A 20,266-nucleotide genomic window follows, 5' to 3' on the forward strand; every position below is an offset into this window, starting at 1 on the left:
TTGCTTGTGCACCCATTGTCTTCAGCGACTTCAGGTATTATATCTTTTGGTAGCCAAGCACCATCCGCTTTCTTCACCACATTTTCTTGTGATGATTGATAATATTTCTGATATACATGACTTAAGCAAAATTACCTCTTAATTCTATCTCAGCAGATGAATGGCAAAGATTGCTTGAGCTTGATTGTTTTCTAAGTGTCTGTGGCAATTGACATGAATTGGCTGGCTCGAAAGAACACACTCTTCCTGGCATAGTGGTTTTCAAACAGCAGAGAGAATTCTGCACAAGGTCACAGTGGGAAGATGGCACTAAGATTTTGGGCTTATCTGAGGTCTTTCCTCAGATTTGGACTAAGGGATCGGCTTTTTTTCATAAGTGCTCCGTGTGGTTCTGATTCGAGTAGTCTAAGGACTATATGTCAAGAAACACCATTCTAAAGGGGCCTGTTTCTTATCAGCTTTCATAACTTAAGTCCCCATGGCTACATTCAAGATATCAGTGGATTGAAACAATTTTGAACAATCTGAATAAATTAGAAATTAAAGAGTACCAGTATTTTTTTCAACATAGAAAATAAAATTCTATCAAGATAGACCAAACCCATATGATATTTGAGTTCAATGCCATGTAGTTTTCTCTGCCTCCCACTGCCTAATACAAGGAGCTGTAGTGACTAGTTTCCTAGGTCACTAAAAAAATTTGGACAGAGAAAGAAACAGAACCAATATTTTTTAATATCTACTAATCCTAAATCTACTACCACTAAATATAAATCTACTAAATCTACTAATACTAAAACAATAGATTCCTCCCAAATTAAACTCATCTATCTATAAAAAAGATAGCATACAAATGTGATTGACACAATGGATGGATGGATGGATGGATGGATTGTGATAAGAGCTGTAAACCCCAATAAAATGATTTTTTAAAAATCACGGATCTCTTACCCTAGTATGGTGTATTTCTTCATACATATAATTTAAAAAGTCTTCTTGGTATATAAATAAATCAACATTTGATATCTAGAAAGCTGATAATTTGCATGTGGTTAATGTATCAGAATTTGAGGTTTAGGGTGGGGAAAAGGCTGGCAATGATTGGTTATTCCTGTGAAACAGAGGCTTAAAATCATGGACATTTCATGATTGTCAAGATGCAGGCCTGGCCGTTGTTTCGTTCTGTTGTAGGTAGCGTTGCTACCCGTCAGAATCCACTGTACAGCACCTGACAACAATGACGCTATACCAGCTCTGTTCTTGCTGGCGGATCCCCGACCAGACTCATCAGCACCGTCTGGGGTTCTGTGAAAAACGCAGTCTTGCCCTTCAGACCCACTGAATCTAATTTGCATTTTAAGACAAGCCCTAGGTGGTCTGTTTGCCATTCTCGTTTGAGACGTCATGACAAGAGTTTATCAAATAGCCGTCCCCCGCTTCTCTCACTTGTTTTTCAGGCCGTTGAAAGCTTGGTAGAGAGTGACGTCATTCCACTCGATGGTGGTGATCTCGTTGTTGCGCATCCCAGCAAAGGCGTAGATGAGGTGAGTGCACAGGCAGGGGTCGATGTCATCGGGCTTAAAGCGCCCCAGGCCTGGCCGGTACTGGGCCCAGTTGGTGAAGTAGCATGTCAGCTGGTAGGCAGAGCCTGTGGAGAGTAAGGAGTAAGGGCAGTGGCCCTGATTCAGGTGCCACTAAATGTGTAGCAAATTTGGGTCCTGCCTCTCTCTCCTTCCCTCTGCCCCGGGTCTGGTCTCTTGTGGGCGTGGGTAGGGTGACCAGTCTTGCCGCTGAGTTCCAAGATCTTAACTTGCGGACTGGTCAGTGATCTGGTTCGATTCTTTTTAACTTTGACACATCGTCTTAGGATCTTGGATAAATCTAGGCACTTTCTGAGAAAAGCAACCCAGTAGTCCCAATGCAGCTCAATAAACACAAGCTTCTCACTCCTAGATGGTCACACTGAAGGGGATGAAGGGATGAAGGGATCCAAGAGAGTAGATTCCCTCAAAGTTAAATCTCTCTCTCTCTGGTATGATTTATTTCATGATATATTTCTTTTATAAGTAATATTGGGATATAAATAAATTCCAAATAGTATATAAAGCAGAGATCTTTCATCTAGATACTTGATAGGGATTTGAGGTTTGTGGTAGAAAATGATAATGTCAGAGGTTAACGCACAGTACCCATGACTTACCCAGCTGAGCATTCAACAAAAGGACCAGACCTAGGAGAGAAAGAGAAAGCATACTCCGTGTCAGTGGTCAATTCCCCGTAGAACCTAACGTGGAGACCTTGGCTAAATGGCTCCGGCTGCGGTGGAACTTTGGACTGTGACAAAGAGCAAGCTGTTCAGTGAACTCCCTTTCCTCCCCTTAGTAAAACAGGGGCACCTTTTCCTCTCTTCTTCCATTCAGTAAGAAATGTTCCTGATGCAGAGTCAGAAGTCTACTGTCAATGGAAAATCTACTTGCTGAAAATATCTCAAATTCACTCTACTCAGTGAAGGTCCATTCATGCCTTTTATCTCCTTGAGCAGGGATTCGCCCAACTCTCCAGCAGACATGCTCTAAAACATGAATTCGATATCTCCTGAGCTTGTGGGAGGTTCTTTCTTCCTTTGGACCACTCTTCAGGACCTTCGGAGGAGAGAGGATGCTGAGCACTATGAGACGACGTGAGTTTCTAGCTATTTCATCCTGGCTTTTACCAGAACACGTCTGCTTTGATTCTTTTACAAATTGGACTTGAGGTTGTATTTAGAAAAGATTCAGAAACTTTAAAAAGTTTGTAAACCACAGGCCTCGAGCAAATCATAAACTCTCACTACTATTTGGCTCTAAAAAGTTTACTAAGTCCATGTATGACTGTACTTCTAATAGTGTCATTTTTATAGTAGGTCCATAGAAGTTGAACAAGAAACAATTCTACAAACAAGAAAACAAAGATAACTTATATAGGCAACCTCTGTTTTCCTATTTAGTTTTATTTCTGACAAATATAGGCCAAGGACACAAACTTCTAAATAAAAATAATGCAAATTAAAGTGAGGGGTAGCGGGAAGACGAGCGGAGGAAAAGGAACAATCCAACAAAATGCGAGGAGGCAAGTTTGGAAGCAACGAACCTTTCTTTTAGGACCAGGCCAGTGGGCTCAACGAAGGAAACCTGCTACCAGCATTCACTAAGGTTACGAGAACCAGAGGCTTGTATGTTGGGATTATCTTGAAAATTTTAGATGATTAATGGTGATAATATTTCTATGAAGATCTCAAATTACATAAGGTACAAGTCAGTATTATGCTTTCAAAATACATATCTATTAAGCACTTATAATATTACCTTAAAAACAGGACACCTTAATGATAAATTATTATAAGCCTGCAAGTAAGTAGTAAAGGGGGCCTGATAATGCAATGGTTAAGCACTTGGCTGATAATCCAAAAGTTGGCGGCTTGAATCTACTCAGTGACTCTGCTAGAGAAAGACTGTAATAATCCGCTCCTGTAAAATAACAGCCGAGAAAATCCCACCGGCAGTTCTATGTCACTGCACAAGGTCACTATGAGCCAAACATCAACTCAAAAGCCACGAACAGCAACAAAAGGCCTTAGAAAGTTTTTTGGAAAATTTCTGAAGCATGTGAAGTATGTGAACAATATAAACAAACTTGAAGTTTACTTCAACAAGTATACTATGATAAAAAACAAACAAACCAAAAACATAGCACAGTTAATCTTTGTAAACTAGCCTTGAGACATAAATCTAAGCAAGCAGCCTTGAAGAAAAGATGTGAGATTTGGCTAATCTCTAATTCTGGAGAAAAGATATGTAGTGCTAGTCTTTGACATCATACTTGCCTTATCATAGGAAGCAAAGGTGTGAAATTCACATGTAAACCCTGAATTTCTGTTCTCCCGCTGAGAGAAGGCAGAGACAGAGGCAGAGACAACCTCTGGACTCTGGCCCTAACAGAGACATAGGATGACACTGCTCACTGCTGTCAATCTAGCTGCAAGAAACCTCTGTAGAATTTGAGTCAAGAACAAATACCTGAAATCAAAAGATTTGGACTCTGACCAGTGAAATAACATTGTGATTGTAACAGTTCGTTCATTTTTCTAGTTTATTAAAGAATGTTCTGAAGTCTTGTATACTTTACAATGACTACCTTGCAATAATCTAAAGGAATTTATGCATAACACACCTGAGTATCTCTCTATTGATATCTAAGATTAAAAGAAACATACTGCTAGCCAAGGAGAGAGATGGACAAGCGTGGGGTTGTCTGCCTCAAGATTTGAGATCCAGAGAGAAGAAGAAATCAGACAGGGAGGCAAGGTCTCTGATGACAAACTCACCTGCCAGGAGAAGAACCTTTGCCATGGTTGCCGTCTGCACTGGTCTAGCAAAGCCTGCATTTGCTTTTTATACCCACCATCTGAGCTCCTGTTTATCATTAACGCTATTGTTATCATGAAAAGCACTTAACCCAGATGTGTACCTTGTTAATTAATAAGTCAGAACTCCTCCCCTATAAACATCACTTTTAGGACCTCCAACTTACACCTTCCTGCCAGGGTCACTATTGTCCCTAGCAAACAAAGACAAGGCAGTATGATGGCTCCAAACGTAGTGCTGGGGACTGTCGGCATGACAAGCACCAGCATAATGGCCTTTTTGGCAGTCCCCAGAACTGATACGCATCAGCTTAGATGCCATGGTTGAGTTTTATGCTGTAGACATTTCGTGCCTGGCATCAAAGCAGGACTTTATTGAAAAGTAAATAATAAGATATCTTGAAAGCTATTAGCGGTTCTTAAACCTTTTTTCTTTATGGAATTCCCCAAATGCAATTTGTACAATCAGTCCCTAAGAAATTTTTCCTCACTAGGAACTACTTGCTGAGTACTCTAGCCACACCTGTTGCTTGGAATGCCTTCAAGTCATGATTATATTTAACTTATCCAAAAACGTGTGGCTCCCAAAGTGTCCTCACTAAAAATCACCAAGAACTAATGCTCTAGTGTTCCATATTTTCAAATTATAGCCAGGAGATGCTAAAAATAAAAACTCTTATTCCTGAGGTACAGAAATAGTGGTGATAATATTGAAAAGAATCTCTTTTCATAGAAATATTTGAAACTTGATCATTTGCCGAATTTTGTATTTAAAATTAATCCAAATTCACTTGTCTAAACATTAGCATGAAATGATGAGGCTAATGCCTAAGATGCGAGAAGGATGAGGCTTTCGACTCTTGTAAAGGTGTACAGTCTTGGAAACCCACAGGAGCAATTCTACTCTATCCTATAGAGTCGATATGAGTCAGAATCTACTCACTGACAGTTCTGGTTAGGCAGTGCCTAGCGTATCTATCATATGTCCCATTTAATTTTTGATGACATCAGTAAGGAGACCTGGTGATATATATAGTGGCTACACATTGGGCTGCTAACTTCAGGGTCAGCAGTTTGAAACCACCAGTCAGTCATTCCTTGGGAGAAAAACAAGGCTTTCTACTCCCACAAAGAGTTAGTCTCAGAAACCTATAGGAGCGTTCCACTCTGTCCAGTTAAGTGCCTCCGAGTCAGAATCAACTCAATGGCAGTGAGTTTGAGTTTGCTCTTTGGAAACATTAGTGAGCGGAAGCAGACAAGTATTGGCCATTGTGAATCAAAAGAGCAGATGACCTATTATGCTGGGAATAATAGATCATAGAGGAATAGCATCACATTCATGATCAAGATCTATCCTAAAGTACAATGCTGTCAATGATAGGATGATACTCATGGTCCAAAAGAAAGATTTGTTAATATGACTATTACCCACCTTTATGCACTAATCACTAATGCCCAAAAGTAAGAAATTGAAATTTTTTACTGACTTTTGCAGTCTGAAATTGACCAAACATGCAATCAATATGCATTGATAATTACTGATTATTAGGATGTGAAAATTGGAAACAAAGATTGGTAGTCAGAAAATACAGTAATACAAACAATACAGGTGTTTGCATGATAGAATATTACAAAATCAACAACCTATTAATTGGAAATACCTTTTCTAACAACATTCATGGTGAGGGTTGGAGCGTGTTGGGATTAATAATCATGTTTTAATCCATACATCATCACTCCACACAAGAATCTAAGTTGTGGGAGAAGTGTTCTGTTTGTTTGAGCTTGTACCATGCCCTTGACTGAGGAAAGGGCAGGGCAGTTGGATGAAATTCTAAACAATTGGAGACTGAATGCTGACTGAACACAAAATAGTGACTGCTTACTAGAAAATTCTACTTTGTTATTTTATTTAGCCTATGAAGAGCATTATTGCTATCATTCCAACTTGGCAGTTGAAAATAATTGATAAAAATAATTAAGCACTAAACCCAGAAAGAACCCAATTCCAAGACAAGCAGTTTCCAGAATGAAAATTTAATATGTTCCCTGGAAGAAGCCTTTCCCAGTGTAGTGTAGTGAGGAAATATGGTGAGATCGGACCAAATCAAACAAAACCAAACCTATTGCTGTGAATCAATTTCTACTAAAAATCGCCCTATAGGGTTTTCAAGAGTATAAGTCTTTACAACAGCAGACTGCTCTATCTTTCTCCTGTGGAATGATCGGTGGGTCTGAACCATGGACCTTTTGGTTTTCATCCAAATGCTTAGTTGCTGTATCATCAGGGCTTCTATAGTTGGAAGAAAGAACAAGGATTATATAAATCAAGGTTAAGTCAAGGGCACACAAAATTGAACATTGAGGCCAGTGGCCCTAAGTTATCCTATTCAATACCATCCAGGTGCTGTTTATACTTGGTGAGGTATTTTCCATTGAATTAGGCACTCCATCCAAAATAAATGATCTGCAGATAAAACATCCTATCTTAAGAGCTTCTTATTAGGTTTAGATAAGTCCACATCAAACTTGCCGCCCATTTGAGCATTCGTAGAACAAGTAATGACTTGTTGGCATATGGAGCCTTCTGTTGTGCATAACTTTTTTCAATTAGCCTGTATTCTTTTTGGTACCTTTCCATTTTATTGTAAGATTTATCACACATATGAATTAAGATGATAAATTTAAGAAAATATTAACATGAAAACTTCTGTCCTATCATCTAGCTTAACATAGAGAACATTCCCATTGAAATGCCCTGTATGTCTCATTTAGATGCCCCTCACCCTCTTGGAGTAAATATTATTCTGTGTTTTGTGCTAAAGATGTCTTTGTTTTATTTATAATTTTATCACAAATGTCTGTATGCCATTAATTTTATATTAGTTAATGTGATCCGTTTAGCATATTCATTTTCCTTTATTTATTTATTTATTTTCAAACATTGTATTGGAACCTCTTACAGTTCTTATCATGATCCATCCACCCATCCATTGTGTCAAGCACACTTGTACATATTTCCACTGTCATTTTCAAAACATTTTCTTTCTACTTGAACCCTTGGTATCAGCTCATTTCCCACCACCACCAACCCCGCCGCCCTCCCTTCCTCATGAACCCTTGATAATTTCTTTATTTTTATAAAAATTTTTTTGGAAAAATTACAGACTCATTAGTAGTTACAAGAATAGTACAGCCAGGTCTAATGTATTTTCATTGAGTGCATTAAAAATGAACAAACACTTTTTATTGTAAACGGGGTGAAGATTTGTAGACTATATCAGTTTTCATTCTACAATTTATAACACCTTTTGTTTACTGCAATTCCCGCAACGTCGCATCACGTGGTTCACTTCCTCCCCGTGTCTGTGCCGTGTCCATTCCTCCTCCTTCCAGCCCTTTCTGCCTTCTGCACTTTGTCGCTGGGTGACCGCTGTCCTTTTGGTCTCAAATGGCGCATTATTCGGGGAAGTATGCACCTCTCTCTGTAGTGGTATTGTTCCCTTATAAACTTGTTTAATGTTTGAGTGAAAATTGACCCCTGGGAGTAAATTCAGTTCCTGAATTTACTAACCGGAAGGGAGGTTAAAGGCGATAGTCTTGGGAGTTCCACCCATCTCTCACTGACCAGTAAGCCTGGTCTTTTAATTTATTTATTTGTTTGTTTATTTATTTATTAATGATTTTGATGTTTGTCCCATATTTCCCTTCCATTCTATCCAGGAACTTTCCAGAACAGTGGGTAGTGGTGGTCGAGTACCATCTAGTTCTTCTGGTCTCAGGACCGTGGATGCTGAAGCTTCAGTGAGTAGTCTGCTGCATTTTTTCCATGAGTCTGAGTTTTGACTTTTTTCTAAATAAAATATCACTGTGCGTACTTCTTCTTTTTAGGTCAGTATTGTTCTTGAGAACATTCAAGCTGTTACAAGCAGCAGCTGCTAGTTTATCTTCCCAGCTGTATGGCATTGTACGACATGACTATGCTGCATGACCTTGGCCTTTCTACACGGAACAACGTAGTTCGTTCCAGCTCCCCCCTGCATACCTCTACGAGTTTTCTTGGCCTATATCTTGGTACACAGCTTTTAATTGGATTTCTCACAAGTTCATTAATCTTTTATAGACATTATATTGATTCTGGGTTTTAATTCTTTGTCCACTATTGGTATTAGAATATAGTCTCCCACTCTGGACCTTGTTTCCCCACTCTTTATTGTAGCTTATGATGAAAAGAAATTCTTCATTTTAATTAGCAAAAGATATAACTTTTCTTTGTGATTTACTTCTTTTTTGTATGTTTTTGGAGAAAAAAATTCCTACCCTGAGGACATAAGTTTCTTTAAAATTTAAATACTAGCTTTCCAATTTGAACTCTTTAATAAAGTTTGTTTTTGTTTACAGTGTGAACTTGATCTGTTTGTATTTTTTATAATAGTAGATAATTGTCCCAGCATCATTTATGAGTAATCCATCTCTTCCACACTAACCTGAAATACCATTTCTAACATACCTTAGACTGTCATATGTAAGGGCACCCAGTAGGTCCGATTACCCTATGTTCCCCTTCCCACACCCAGCCTTCCACTGCTCTTTGTCTTTAGGAATGTCTTAGCCACTTTGCCTGTTTATGCTTCCATTTTAATTTGATAATTCACTTGTCAAGTTTGCATGAGAAATCTCATTGGAATCTTGATTGAAATTACATAGAATCTTTAGATAAATTTGGTGATAATTGATTCTTTGTAGTAAAGTCTATTTATCCATGAACTTGATTTGCCTCCCAAAAATTATTTAGGTCTTTCAAAATCTCTTAATATCTAATTTCTCTTAATAAAATTATAAATGCTTCTCTCTAATTGTCTTTCTTATCCCTTAAAATTATTTTCTCTCTATTACAAATTAAGTCTTTTTTAATGAAGCTATTTTAAATTGTGTGGTAGACAGGGTTCTCTAGAGAGATAAAACCAAATTGCTGATAATTTAATATATTTATTTATAAAGATAATTAGATATATAACAAGAAATGAACTGTCAAATCATATACAGATAAATATATAATACAAGAAATAAACAGTTAAATTATAAAGCACTACAAATGGCTCAGTGCAACTCACGTCTGTGAGAGAAAGTTGAGAGACTAGCAGTCCTTCAAATCTAGTCTGCTGCCAGATCTTCCTCTATTTGTAGAGAGAGCTAGGCTATGTCAGCACAGCAGCCAATCACAAGGCAGATCACCAACCGCCAGTCCCCAGCTCCAGAGATGTCTTAAAGGGACCTCAACTTACAGCAACACAGTCCACAGGCTAGGCGTCCCACTGGTAGTGTAGCCTTTAAATTGAGGCACAGAACAAGCAAAGCAGCTGCACACTGGTCCGATGATCAAAGAGCGAGAGACAAGAAAGGCAAGGCTCACCAAGCCACTTATCTCTCTGCCCTTCAGTTAATCCCACTTGTGTTTATCAGCCAGGCTGGCACAATAAACTATCTCAATAGGTATGAGCATTACATGGAGTTGAGCAAGACCATTATTATGGCTGAAACATAAGGGTTAAAATTAAAAACTAAGAAGACTAAAGACTACAATATTGTTTCTAAGTCTAGCCCAATATCCAAGAGACCTGTGTCATCCCAGAGGGAAGAAAAGCTAACCTATATGACTCACTAGGCTTTGGGACCTAGAATCCTTTATTGACAGTCAATTACATCGGCAATTACAGGATAGTATAACTCAGTGGAATGTGCTAGGAGGATAGTGATGTTAGGAAACACTAGAATGGCCACTAGTGCTCACTTCACTGAATAAATTCTGGATGGTAAATTCAGCATCATGACAGATGATCAGAGGAGACTACCACCAAAGAGAGTTGTGTCTACAACCTTGGGCAGCTTGAGCAAAAATTCTTCTAGGGGATCTAACTGTAACACAATGAGAATGCATCACCTCCCACTTCCCTGGGTTTTAGGTGTTTGCTTTCTTACAAAGTAAAAGGACTTTTTTCTCCTTCCAGGAGTATCATTTGCATTATCCCCAATACTTGGGGCCTTTGCCTAGGTAGAAATCCAGCACCGCCGCTCTTCCTTTGCATGATCATGGGAGAGAGTACATCATTTTTCTCCATGCCAGGGCAAGAATAGCTACTCTGTGTCCACATGGCAGTTGAACAGAGCATCAACAGCCCAGTAAAGATACCCAGACTAACATCCTTACTTACTTTTTAGCAGAGGGCATAGTACCAACTTCAAAGTACTAAGGCTGAAGATCAACAAAAAACGGATTCATCAGAACGATAGTGTTGGAAAAGAATATTGAATGTACCATGAACTTCCAGGAAGAACAATCAAACTGTCTTGGAAGGAGTACAGTATGGCTGCACTCCTTAAAAGTGAGAATGGCAAGACTTCATCGCATGCACTTTGAACAAGTTATCAAGAAAAACCAGTCCCTGGGAAAGGACATCAGACTTTGGAAAGCAGAAGACCAAGGGGAAAAAAGGCAGACCCTCCGTGAGATGGATTCACACAGTGGCTGCAACAAGGGGCTCCAACGCAGCAACCGTGGAGAGGATGGCACAGGGCTTTGGTCTGTTGGACAGAGCGTTGCTAACAGTTGGGACTGGCTTGCCAGCACCTGCTACTAGGATATAACACTGTGAGCTGCGGGAGAAGAAAGGAAGCAAGAGGGGTGTACGATGGTGCACCTGGCTTGAATCCATGAGTGACAGTTGTTTAGTACCCGGGAGTTTCCTGTTCTCAGACACCTAGGTTCCTAACAGATGGCTGAGAACAGATGGTCTATTGCTAGGAATGCCTGGATTCAGGTCATTTGTAGTATTGAGTAAGCAATGCAGTCAGCCTACCGGTTGGAACCAAGCACTGGGCTCCCGTTGACTTCACCAGCATGCTCTTGCTCCCATTTCTCTCTGAGTAATAAAAGACATGAAATAGCATGATTCGGTTTGGGGATTGTTATAGTTGTGGTTTATTGTGGCAACCTGGCCAATGAACACATGTGGGATTAATTGAAGGGCAGAGAGATAAATGGCTCAGCAAGACTTGCCTTTCTGTCTTGTTCTCTGATGGTCGGACCAGTGTACGGCTGCCGTAGCTAGTTCTTTGCCTCAGCTGGTAAGGCTTACTTCCTGCAAGATATCCCTGAGTAGAAGCCACATGAACCTACCCTGATGCAGCCCTGGGTGCTGGAGCAGCCATGTGGAGAGCCCTGCCAGCGCTGAGATGCTTACATGCTCACTGATTTGGCTTTCCTCCTGCAGTCAGAGTCACTGCGTGTGTTTGTGAGATGGAGGAGGACTTTGTGGATTGGTACCAGAGATATGGGCTAATGTCAGACTTATGGGCTTGGACAGAATTGGGTTGGGATGCTTTCTGAATGTACACTTACCCTTTATATAAAACTCTCTTATATACATATGGGTTTCTGTGGATTTGTTTCTCTTGTCTACCCAGAATAACACAGGGATTATCACAATGAACAGAATTATTCCTTCAATGCATTGCTGATGTGGGAGGTATCTCCAGTTAAGTAGATAATACCCCTAACTTATCAAGGCAGGGGTCTCAGAGGATGGTTACCTCGGAGGACCCCTTAGTGCTGCCCCATTTGAGCAATGAATCTTCTCTATCTTCAGGAAACAGGGAACAATCTTTAGTTCATCATCGTCATGTGTTCTACCTATGCTGTACTTCAATCTTACCTTTATCTTATACACTAGGGTACTTATTCATTTGCACCCAGTCCGATCATGTTCGCACCCTTCATTAAAATTCATAGCAACATAGTCTTTCAAGAGAGAGCCTCAATGAGAATTCAGATACCAGTTCTGTGCACTCCATTGACCCTTTGGGATTATCTTAGTTACTTGAAATGTGGACTAGATAGCATTACAAACTGATATCTCTTGTTCTCTGTTTTCAGTCTTATAGGTGTGTTTTATACGTGCACATCCATGTTTATCATAGACATCTCTTTAATAGCAAAAAGATGGAAATAACAAAAAACCCAGTCTGTGAAGGGATGGACAGATAACTCTGGTACACACACAGAATTGACTATTACACATATTTAAAAAATCATGGTGAAACTGCCAAACATCTCGTGACAGGGTCAAATTTGGAAGACATTGACTTAGCAAAATTAGCTAAATTCATAAAGATAAGTATTTCATGATACCATTATTATTATTATAAAAGGGTGGGAAAAACAAATAAAAGTGGTTTTCACACCAAAGGAAAAGACTTTGAAGTCTATGATGAGGCCTCAGATGCGGGAGGGGTAGAGGGGAGGGCAGGGAGGCAGGAGGAAAGGGGTAGAAAGCAGGAGAAGAAGAGAGAGCCCCCTCCAGAGGGTTGCCTAGGATACTGTCACAAGCCTGACTCAATAGTTGTGCAACTATGCATGATAGGGTTTTCTTTGCAAACGTTATACTCCACAAATCAAACGAGTCAACATTTAAAAAAATATTTGAGAAAAGGTCACAGCCTGGAAAATCCTCCAGTTAAAAAAAAAACACGTCAAATCAAATTATTCAATCACTTAACATTTGCAATGCCTCTTTGTCTTTGCAGAGTGAAAATCAGCAAAAGTCCCTTTAATGCAGCGGTTCTCAACCTGTGGGTCGTGACCCCTTTGGGGGTCAAATGACCCTTTCACAGGGGTCCCCCGATTCATAACAGTACCAAAATGACAGTTATGAAGTAGAACAAAAATAATTTTATGGCTGGGGGGTAACCACAACATGAGGAACTGTACTAAAGGGTCGTGGCATTAGGAAGGTTGAGAATCACTGCTTCAGTGCCTTATGAGGAGCCAAACCAGGGATCAACAAACCAGAGCCCAGCATGGGCCAAATCTGACCCCCCATTTGTTTTTGAGCACTAAGAAAAGTGTCACACCTTTAAATAGGTAAGGGAGGGGAGGTAAAAAGAACAATATTTCATGATGTGTGAAAGTTATATTAAATTCAAATTTCAGAATTAATTAATAAAGATTTATTGGACCACAGCCATACTTATTCCTGTCTGTATTGTCTCTGGCTGCTTGCATATTTTGATGGCAGGACTGCGTAGTTGTAATGAAGGTCATATGGCCACAAAAGCTTAATATAGTCACTGCCTAACCCTTCATGGAAAAAAATGTGCAGATTCCTACCCAAAAACCCCCTTTCTCCCCTGACTACACTGCCTGTAACGTCCCACCCCTGTCGGTGCTCTCTTTGCTCCAGCCACACTGGCCTCTTTGTTTTCTTCATGAACCCCCTTCCTCAGGCCCTGGGCACCAATCTCTGCCGGTGCCATCCCCGGGAGACCCACACCGCTGATCTCCTCACTGCCTTCATGTGTTTGTTCGTGTAATTTGTGTGGCCCTGAACAAATAAAAATATTCAAAAATTATGAAGAATTCCTAAACAGCAATTAAAAAAAGAACACTGTCATTGAAAGGATATCAACTGATATGAATTCTATAGACTCGGGTAGTACGCCTTGTGTATTTCCAAGCTAGTAAATCTTTAGCAAGCCTCATCTTTCTCCCCCAGAGTGGTTAGTGGCTTTGAACTGCTGCCTTTGTAGTTGGCAGCACAGCTCACACTCTGTGGGGGAAGGGCCAGCCCCCCCACAACTAATCACGGGTTAGAGAGGCACAATTGTATGGTTGAGATATATAAAGAGTATAGTAAAGTCCTAGAGAGCATGAGAGATAGAAGAGAGATTGAAATACTGGAGTCAGACACATTTCATAGTGGCATGCTCACCTCAGCCCTGCTTGGTGGTCCATGTGGAAAGAGGGGGAAGGGAATGAGGACAAAGGGAAAGGGAACAGGGGAGCAAGGACAGGAGAGGAGAGGGGGAACCGACAAGAGCCCAAGAGAAAGCTCTTTATTGCTAGCCCAGTCCTATATACTTTTGGGTGGAGTGCAAGCTCACTAATTACAGGTAAAGACATACGTCACAGGAAGGGGTTGCACTATAGATTACACAGCAATGGCAGGGGGACAATCTAGGGATACACATGCAATAGGAAGAGGAGGGATTGGGGGTATATATGTGACAAGAAGGGTGGATCCTAGATTCAGATGGCAGCCTAACTTTGGATGTCACTGAGCCGATTTGAGCCAATTTGACCTGCTCTGTGGCTGAACTATAGAGATCATTATCAGCAGGGTGTGAACTCCACCTACAAGAACCAAATTGATGACTGCAAGCCTTTAGGGAGAAGTAGCTCATTGTCCTTAAGAGCAGAGACCTGGCCCTACCAGTCCAGACAGTAGTCTGGCAACTGACTGCCTTCAGGGAGGTAACTTGACAATCATTTACCATTAGCTGCAAGCAGTGTCTTATTTGGGGGAGAAATCTTTCTGTTTCCCACAACACACTATACCATCAGGGTCCTTTTATTTTCTTTTCCAACAATTTTATTGGCATATAATTCACATATCATATGATTCAATAACAATTACATCAAGAAGAGTTGTACATTCACCACCCCAAACAGTATTAGAACATCTTCTGCATTCTAGTATGCATTGTTATTAGTTCCGCAATTCCCCCCACCTTCCCCGCCATACCCTCAAGGATCTATGAATCCAGTTACTGTCTCTATAGATTAACCTATCCTGGATTTCATATAGAGAAATATTAAAAACCAAACAAACAGGAATAACAAAGTAAAACAGACGAAAACCTCAATTGAAAAGAAAGCAGAAAACGCTAAAAACTAGAACAAATTTAAATGGATCACAAGGGAGAGCGAATGCTAGGATGCCAAAGTTTAACCTAACTGCATCTTCAACAATTCACTTTCCAATGTAGTCTGCATGTTGTTAACCTGGCTATTCACATCCTTGCTCCATGGTCAGAGGGGATTCACCAGGAGTTTAACGCATGTGAATTTCCTCTTCACATTTTTTTTTGGACTGAACAGCTTTAAAAATGGGCCAAAAGGGCGATCAAATGATAAGATGTTACATTTTGACCTATGTCTGCCATAATTGACTTTACATGGCTCTTTGTCTGATAACAGAGCTGTTCACATCCCTCATCTATGATCAGACAGGATTCACCAGAGAACTCAACTCATGTGTGGACCCTGCAAATAGATATTGAGCTTCTGCTGTCATTCCTATCTTTCTGTGAACCACGTACTTACAATTTAAGCCATTTCCTCTTCTAGATTTGGATGAGTTATTTACAATCTTTGGATCATACAGACTGGTGTGCTTCTTCCATGTGGACTTAGTTGATGCCTCACTTCGATGACTGCTTGTTTGAGAACAAGCCTTTCAGATGCCAGATGCTGTCCTTTCTGATAGCCAGCCGCCATCTGGTTTCTTCACCACACTTTGCTATAGCACCCAGATCTTCAAGGATCTCCTCATGAGGTTAAGCATCAAGTAGGGCCAGGTCATAAGAACTAATAGTTCTAAGATCAAAGTTAGAACTAAGTGCAAGCCCAAAATCCATTCATGTATCTCATGCACCTATGGTTTATATATGTCTCCGGTTTATCTTAGAGATTTCATTGCCGTTTTATGTTAGAGAATATTATCAGTCATCCCCCTGGAGCATCACTTCTATGGCCATCTAGTAGATGCTCATAGTGACCATGTAGGGTAGGGCAGAACTGCCCCTGTAAGGCTCTGAGCCTGCGAGTCTTCACAGGAGTAGAAAACCTCCTTCCCCTGCAGTTTTGAACTGCTGACCTTACTGTTCACGGTCCAATGAGTAAGCACTATGCATCGATGATCGTGTCACTAGTTTAGCCAGTAGTATAGAATTTAAAACACTGTTGAGAAAAGACTATTATATGAATAAGGCGCGTTATGAACTGCAATACATTGAGGCAGACTAGCAAAAGAAACTCCATTTTTGTAAGCTGCTAAGTAACCTGCCTGTTCCTCCCTCCCAGCTCAGAAAGTTGACTGCTAGTTGACCTGCCTGTTCTCCGTCCCCTGATGGGAAAATCTCTGCTGGTGTTTAACTTTAGAACATACTCCCATGTTCTCAGGTTCTGGACACTACAAATAGTTTTGACTATTCTTCAACATATTGTTTGCTCGGAGTCAATATTGTTCCCTTGGATGTTGTGATCTGAATGGTGCAGTTAATCCTGTCAGGATAACCAGGATGTGACAATATCATTTTGTTCTGGTGACCTGGTTGTTATAATCGATTTTGATGTTGTTTCTTTTATGATAAGAAATGTCCCTTGTAATGCATGCTTACTTTTCTTGAAGTTACAATTAATCCACTAAGTTTGCTTTCTGCTTCTGTTCATGCTTGCTTGAACCCTAGACAGGTGATAAATGAGTTTTTTGGCCTTAAAGACAAACTGAAATGTGGACTCTGGGTGGCAATCAAAGAATCGCTTTTAGATTCTGGCAGTCCGGTTATAACCGGATAAAGTCTCTTCTAAATTATCAAGACATTATAGTGGCTGTCATTTATTTAACCCACAACACCATGAATTGTTGACTTGTACAGATTGAACTAATAGGTGACTGGAAACTATTTGCACAAACAGTGGGGATTGTGGATAGGGCAAATCTTCCAATAATATTAATTCACAGCAGCAGAGTCACGCCTATCGTATTAATGGAGGTCATAATGAATCAAGGAGGACATTAAGATAGAAAGTAAATAGTGATTCTGGGCCTCTATTCACTGGGCATCCTCAAGGAAAGAGATTCAAACCAGAGTCCACCTGCTTCTTCTCATACTAGTGTATTTCAGCCTTAAGTCCAATGGCTACAGGTGAGTTTGAGGTAAAACCCAGCTCACTTAGTAAGGTTTCCACATCAAGTCTTTTGGGTGTGGTCTGTGGTAGTTCCATAATCTGGTATCAACTTGTAAAGGGGTGGAGTCTAGCCTGTCAATCAGGTCACAGCTTGATGATCTCATTTGAAGGCGCCACAGAGATAACTAGCTCACTGGAGACCAGATACAGGTAGACTCTGCTTCGTCTTCATGCTGACAAGACACATGGAGCTATGCTAGAGCCCGGGGGTTGGAGGAGCCCCATAGAGACCCACACCAGCACTGAGGTGCTTCCACTGCCACTGGATCCACAAGACTTTCCACCCACTGGCCTGTGATCTTTCTTCCTGCATTCAGTGTCATTGCATGTGCCGTATGAGTCTGAAGAATTTATAGTCTCGTAATGGACATATGGGCTAATATCAGATTTATGGACTTAATCTGAACTGGGATGGGTTGTTTTCTTAATGTAAAATTGCTCTGTGATATAAAGTTCTCTCTTACACACATGTGAGTCTCCCTGGATTTGTTTCTCTAGTCTACCCAGACTGATACATCTATGAAAGATGTGCGCCTTGAAAGAATGTACAGTCCTACTAGTCTATGGAGCATGGACTGGGTCACCAAGGGTTACATAAAAGCTAGGTTGAAAGTATCCAATTAGGATTCAAATAGAAAGAAAAGGTTTAGAAAATGATGATGGCAACATATGTACAAATATGCTTGATACAATTGATGTATGGATTGTTGTAAGAGCTTTAAGATCCCCCAATAAAATAATCTTAAAAAAAAAAAAGAATGTATCCAATTAGGAAACTAGTACCAGGTATATTCTCCCTTTGAGTTACACTAAGTGTTGTTAAGCAATTTTTCCCATTGGGAAGTTGTGTCTTCCTGTTTTCCTCCAATGGAGGTATAATTGCCTTCTCTGAGACTTCCATGCCCAAAAGGGTCCTTTTGACCAACAGCAGCAGAGCATTAAACTGAGTGCACAGGTTTCATACCCCTCTAACTCATCCTGCCCAGACATCTGCTCATTAAACTAAAATAAACTAAATATTTTTTTGTTAAAAATCACATTTATACTATAATACTAGGTTTATAAAATTATTTATCTCTGGCTATCTGTTCTTTCACTTGTATATATAATGAGTAATGGTTATATAATATTACTAATGCTAAGAGATATGGCTAATAAAACTAATCCCTTAGGGAACCACTGCTTTAATTTTTTTAAGTCATGTAGTCTTATTTGCCTTTAAAATTATTTTGGCCCAAACTAAATTTGAGATTTAAAAAGAGATAAAGGTGGAGAGTTGATAAAAGAGGGGTCCTCCGCTGGAAAGTGTACATTGAGTACTAAATAGAATAAAGAGAAACACATTACATCTAATCACAAACGAAACACCTACTGAAACAGAGGATGAGCAGAGCATCAAACATTGGGGGAGGGGCTGGGGAGGATATAGCAATGATTGGATTAGCACAGATTTTTTTTAACGTGCTGTGTTGTTTTTTAAATTTTAATTTCTTATTTTAATTGCAAATTGGTGGGGATTTACATTTCAGGTAATCAATTTTGTTTGTTTTTTAACTGTTTTATTGGCACTTCATCCACGTGTGTCTTATAATTCAACAATTTAATCATATCAAGCAAAGCTGTACAATCAGAGTTTAATAAATACTTTTCTTGTTTTCAACATCCCTTAGTTGAAGCGGGGGGACAGTCGGCAGAGTACGTTGATTTTCCCTTCCGCAGTCCGCACACATTTCACTCATGGCACTGATGCTCACGAGGGAGAGGCGCTCTTCTCCCTCCTCCTCAGCTCCCTTACACTTCCTTCGCGCCCGGTCCTGCGTGCTCAGCTTCGTGTCCCGGGAAATGCTGATGTGCTTGATCGTTCTAAGGAACACATACCTCCCTGGTGGCCACTGCATAAACTTGTCTATCACTTGGTTGAGTCACCGAGCTGAGCTCAGTTCAAGGATTGAAGGATATCTAGGAGCCATAGTTTGGGGTTTCTAGCAGAGAAGTAAGCCTGATCTTTATAATTTTTTAAAAAAGCTTTTTATTGTGAATTGGATGAAGGACGCAATCACAGAGCAGATCATCAGTTTTACATTCAACAGTTCATAGTTTACTCCATCGCATTCACTGTAATCTCCTCAATGCAGCACCACACATCCCATCTCCTCCCTTTGTTTCCCACCTCTAGTCCGCCTTCTCGTCTAAACATTTTGAACTTTGTTCTTGGACAAATTCTGCCCCCTTAATCCCAAACGTTCACTTATTGAATAATGTTATTGTTCCTCATATAGACTTGCTTGTTGTTTGGCTGAAAATTAAGCCATGCGGTGAGTTCAGTTCCGGTTCTGAAGGGCGACTGAGGTCCACAGTCTTGGGGGCTCCACCTGTCTCTTTCTGCAGTCAGCTTGAACTTTTTATGATTTTGAATGTAATTCCATATTTCCCCCCACACTCTATATAGGACCTCCTATTGTGATCCTTTTGGGTAAGGTAGGCCATGGTAGCTGGGCCTAGTAGCTAGTTCTTCTGGTCTCAGAGTCATGGAGGCTATGGTTTGAGTGGTTCATTGATCTCTTGGATTAATTGTTTCCATGAATGTTTTCACTTTTCTTTAGTCTGGACAGAGAGAGACCAATATTTGCACAACTCAAATACTTTTATTGCTATAGTTAGTGTCGTCCTTCGTGATCATCCGGTATCTTTCCACATCCTACCTATATTTTGAGATACTTCCTCCTATAAATCCCACTTCCCCAAGGATAGGTCAGAACACCCACATGTCCTGCTTTTCTACCCACTAGTGGACAGCCCTATGACCCCGAGCCTCACAGTTTTAGCAACTCTCAGGTTTCAGAACTAGCGCTGTGAAGAGGTGGACACATGTGAGGGAATCCACCCTCTGGAAAGTGCAATGGTGGATGCAACTTGTTCTTCCAGGGCAGCAGTGAAGGGTTTCTGGCATTCGGTCCTGAGTATTATTGGTTCTAGACAGTGGCCTCTGGTGCTTTAATTAGAATAAACTTACAGTAAAGACAGAAATGTTACCAACTTTATGACCCTTCTAGGGA

At 40.3% G+C, this 20,266-nt stretch overlaps 1 protein-coding gene across 1 annotated transcript in view; it reads right to left on the reverse strand.

Annotated features, from left to right (window-relative positions):
• Nucleotides 1-4,388, reverse strand: part of CHIA (chitinase acidic) — a 14,614-nt gene extending 10,226 nt beyond the window's left edge. The window contains exons 1-3 of the mRNA XM_004699186.2: nucleotides 4,364-4,388; nucleotides 2,201-2,230; nucleotides 1,447-1,648 (exon numbers count right to left, since the gene is read on the reverse strand). Of these exons, the coding sequence (XP_004699243.1) occupies nucleotides 1,447-1,648; nucleotides 2,201-2,230; nucleotides 4,364-4,388 (257 nt within the window). The remainder of the gene's footprint in view (nucleotides 1-1,446; nucleotides 1,649-2,200; nucleotides 2,231-4,363) is intronic.
• Nucleotides 4,389-20,266: the final 15,878 nt, after the last annotated feature.

This window comes from Echinops telfairi, unplaced genomic scaffold (assembly GCF_000313985.2).
Source record: "Echinops telfairi isolate 266 unplaced genomic scaffold, ASM31398v2 ScPeMD7_443;HRSCAF=831, whole genome shotgun sequence".
NCBI lineage: Eukaryota > Metazoa > Chordata > Mammalia > Afrosoricida > Tenrecidae > Echinops > Echinops telfairi.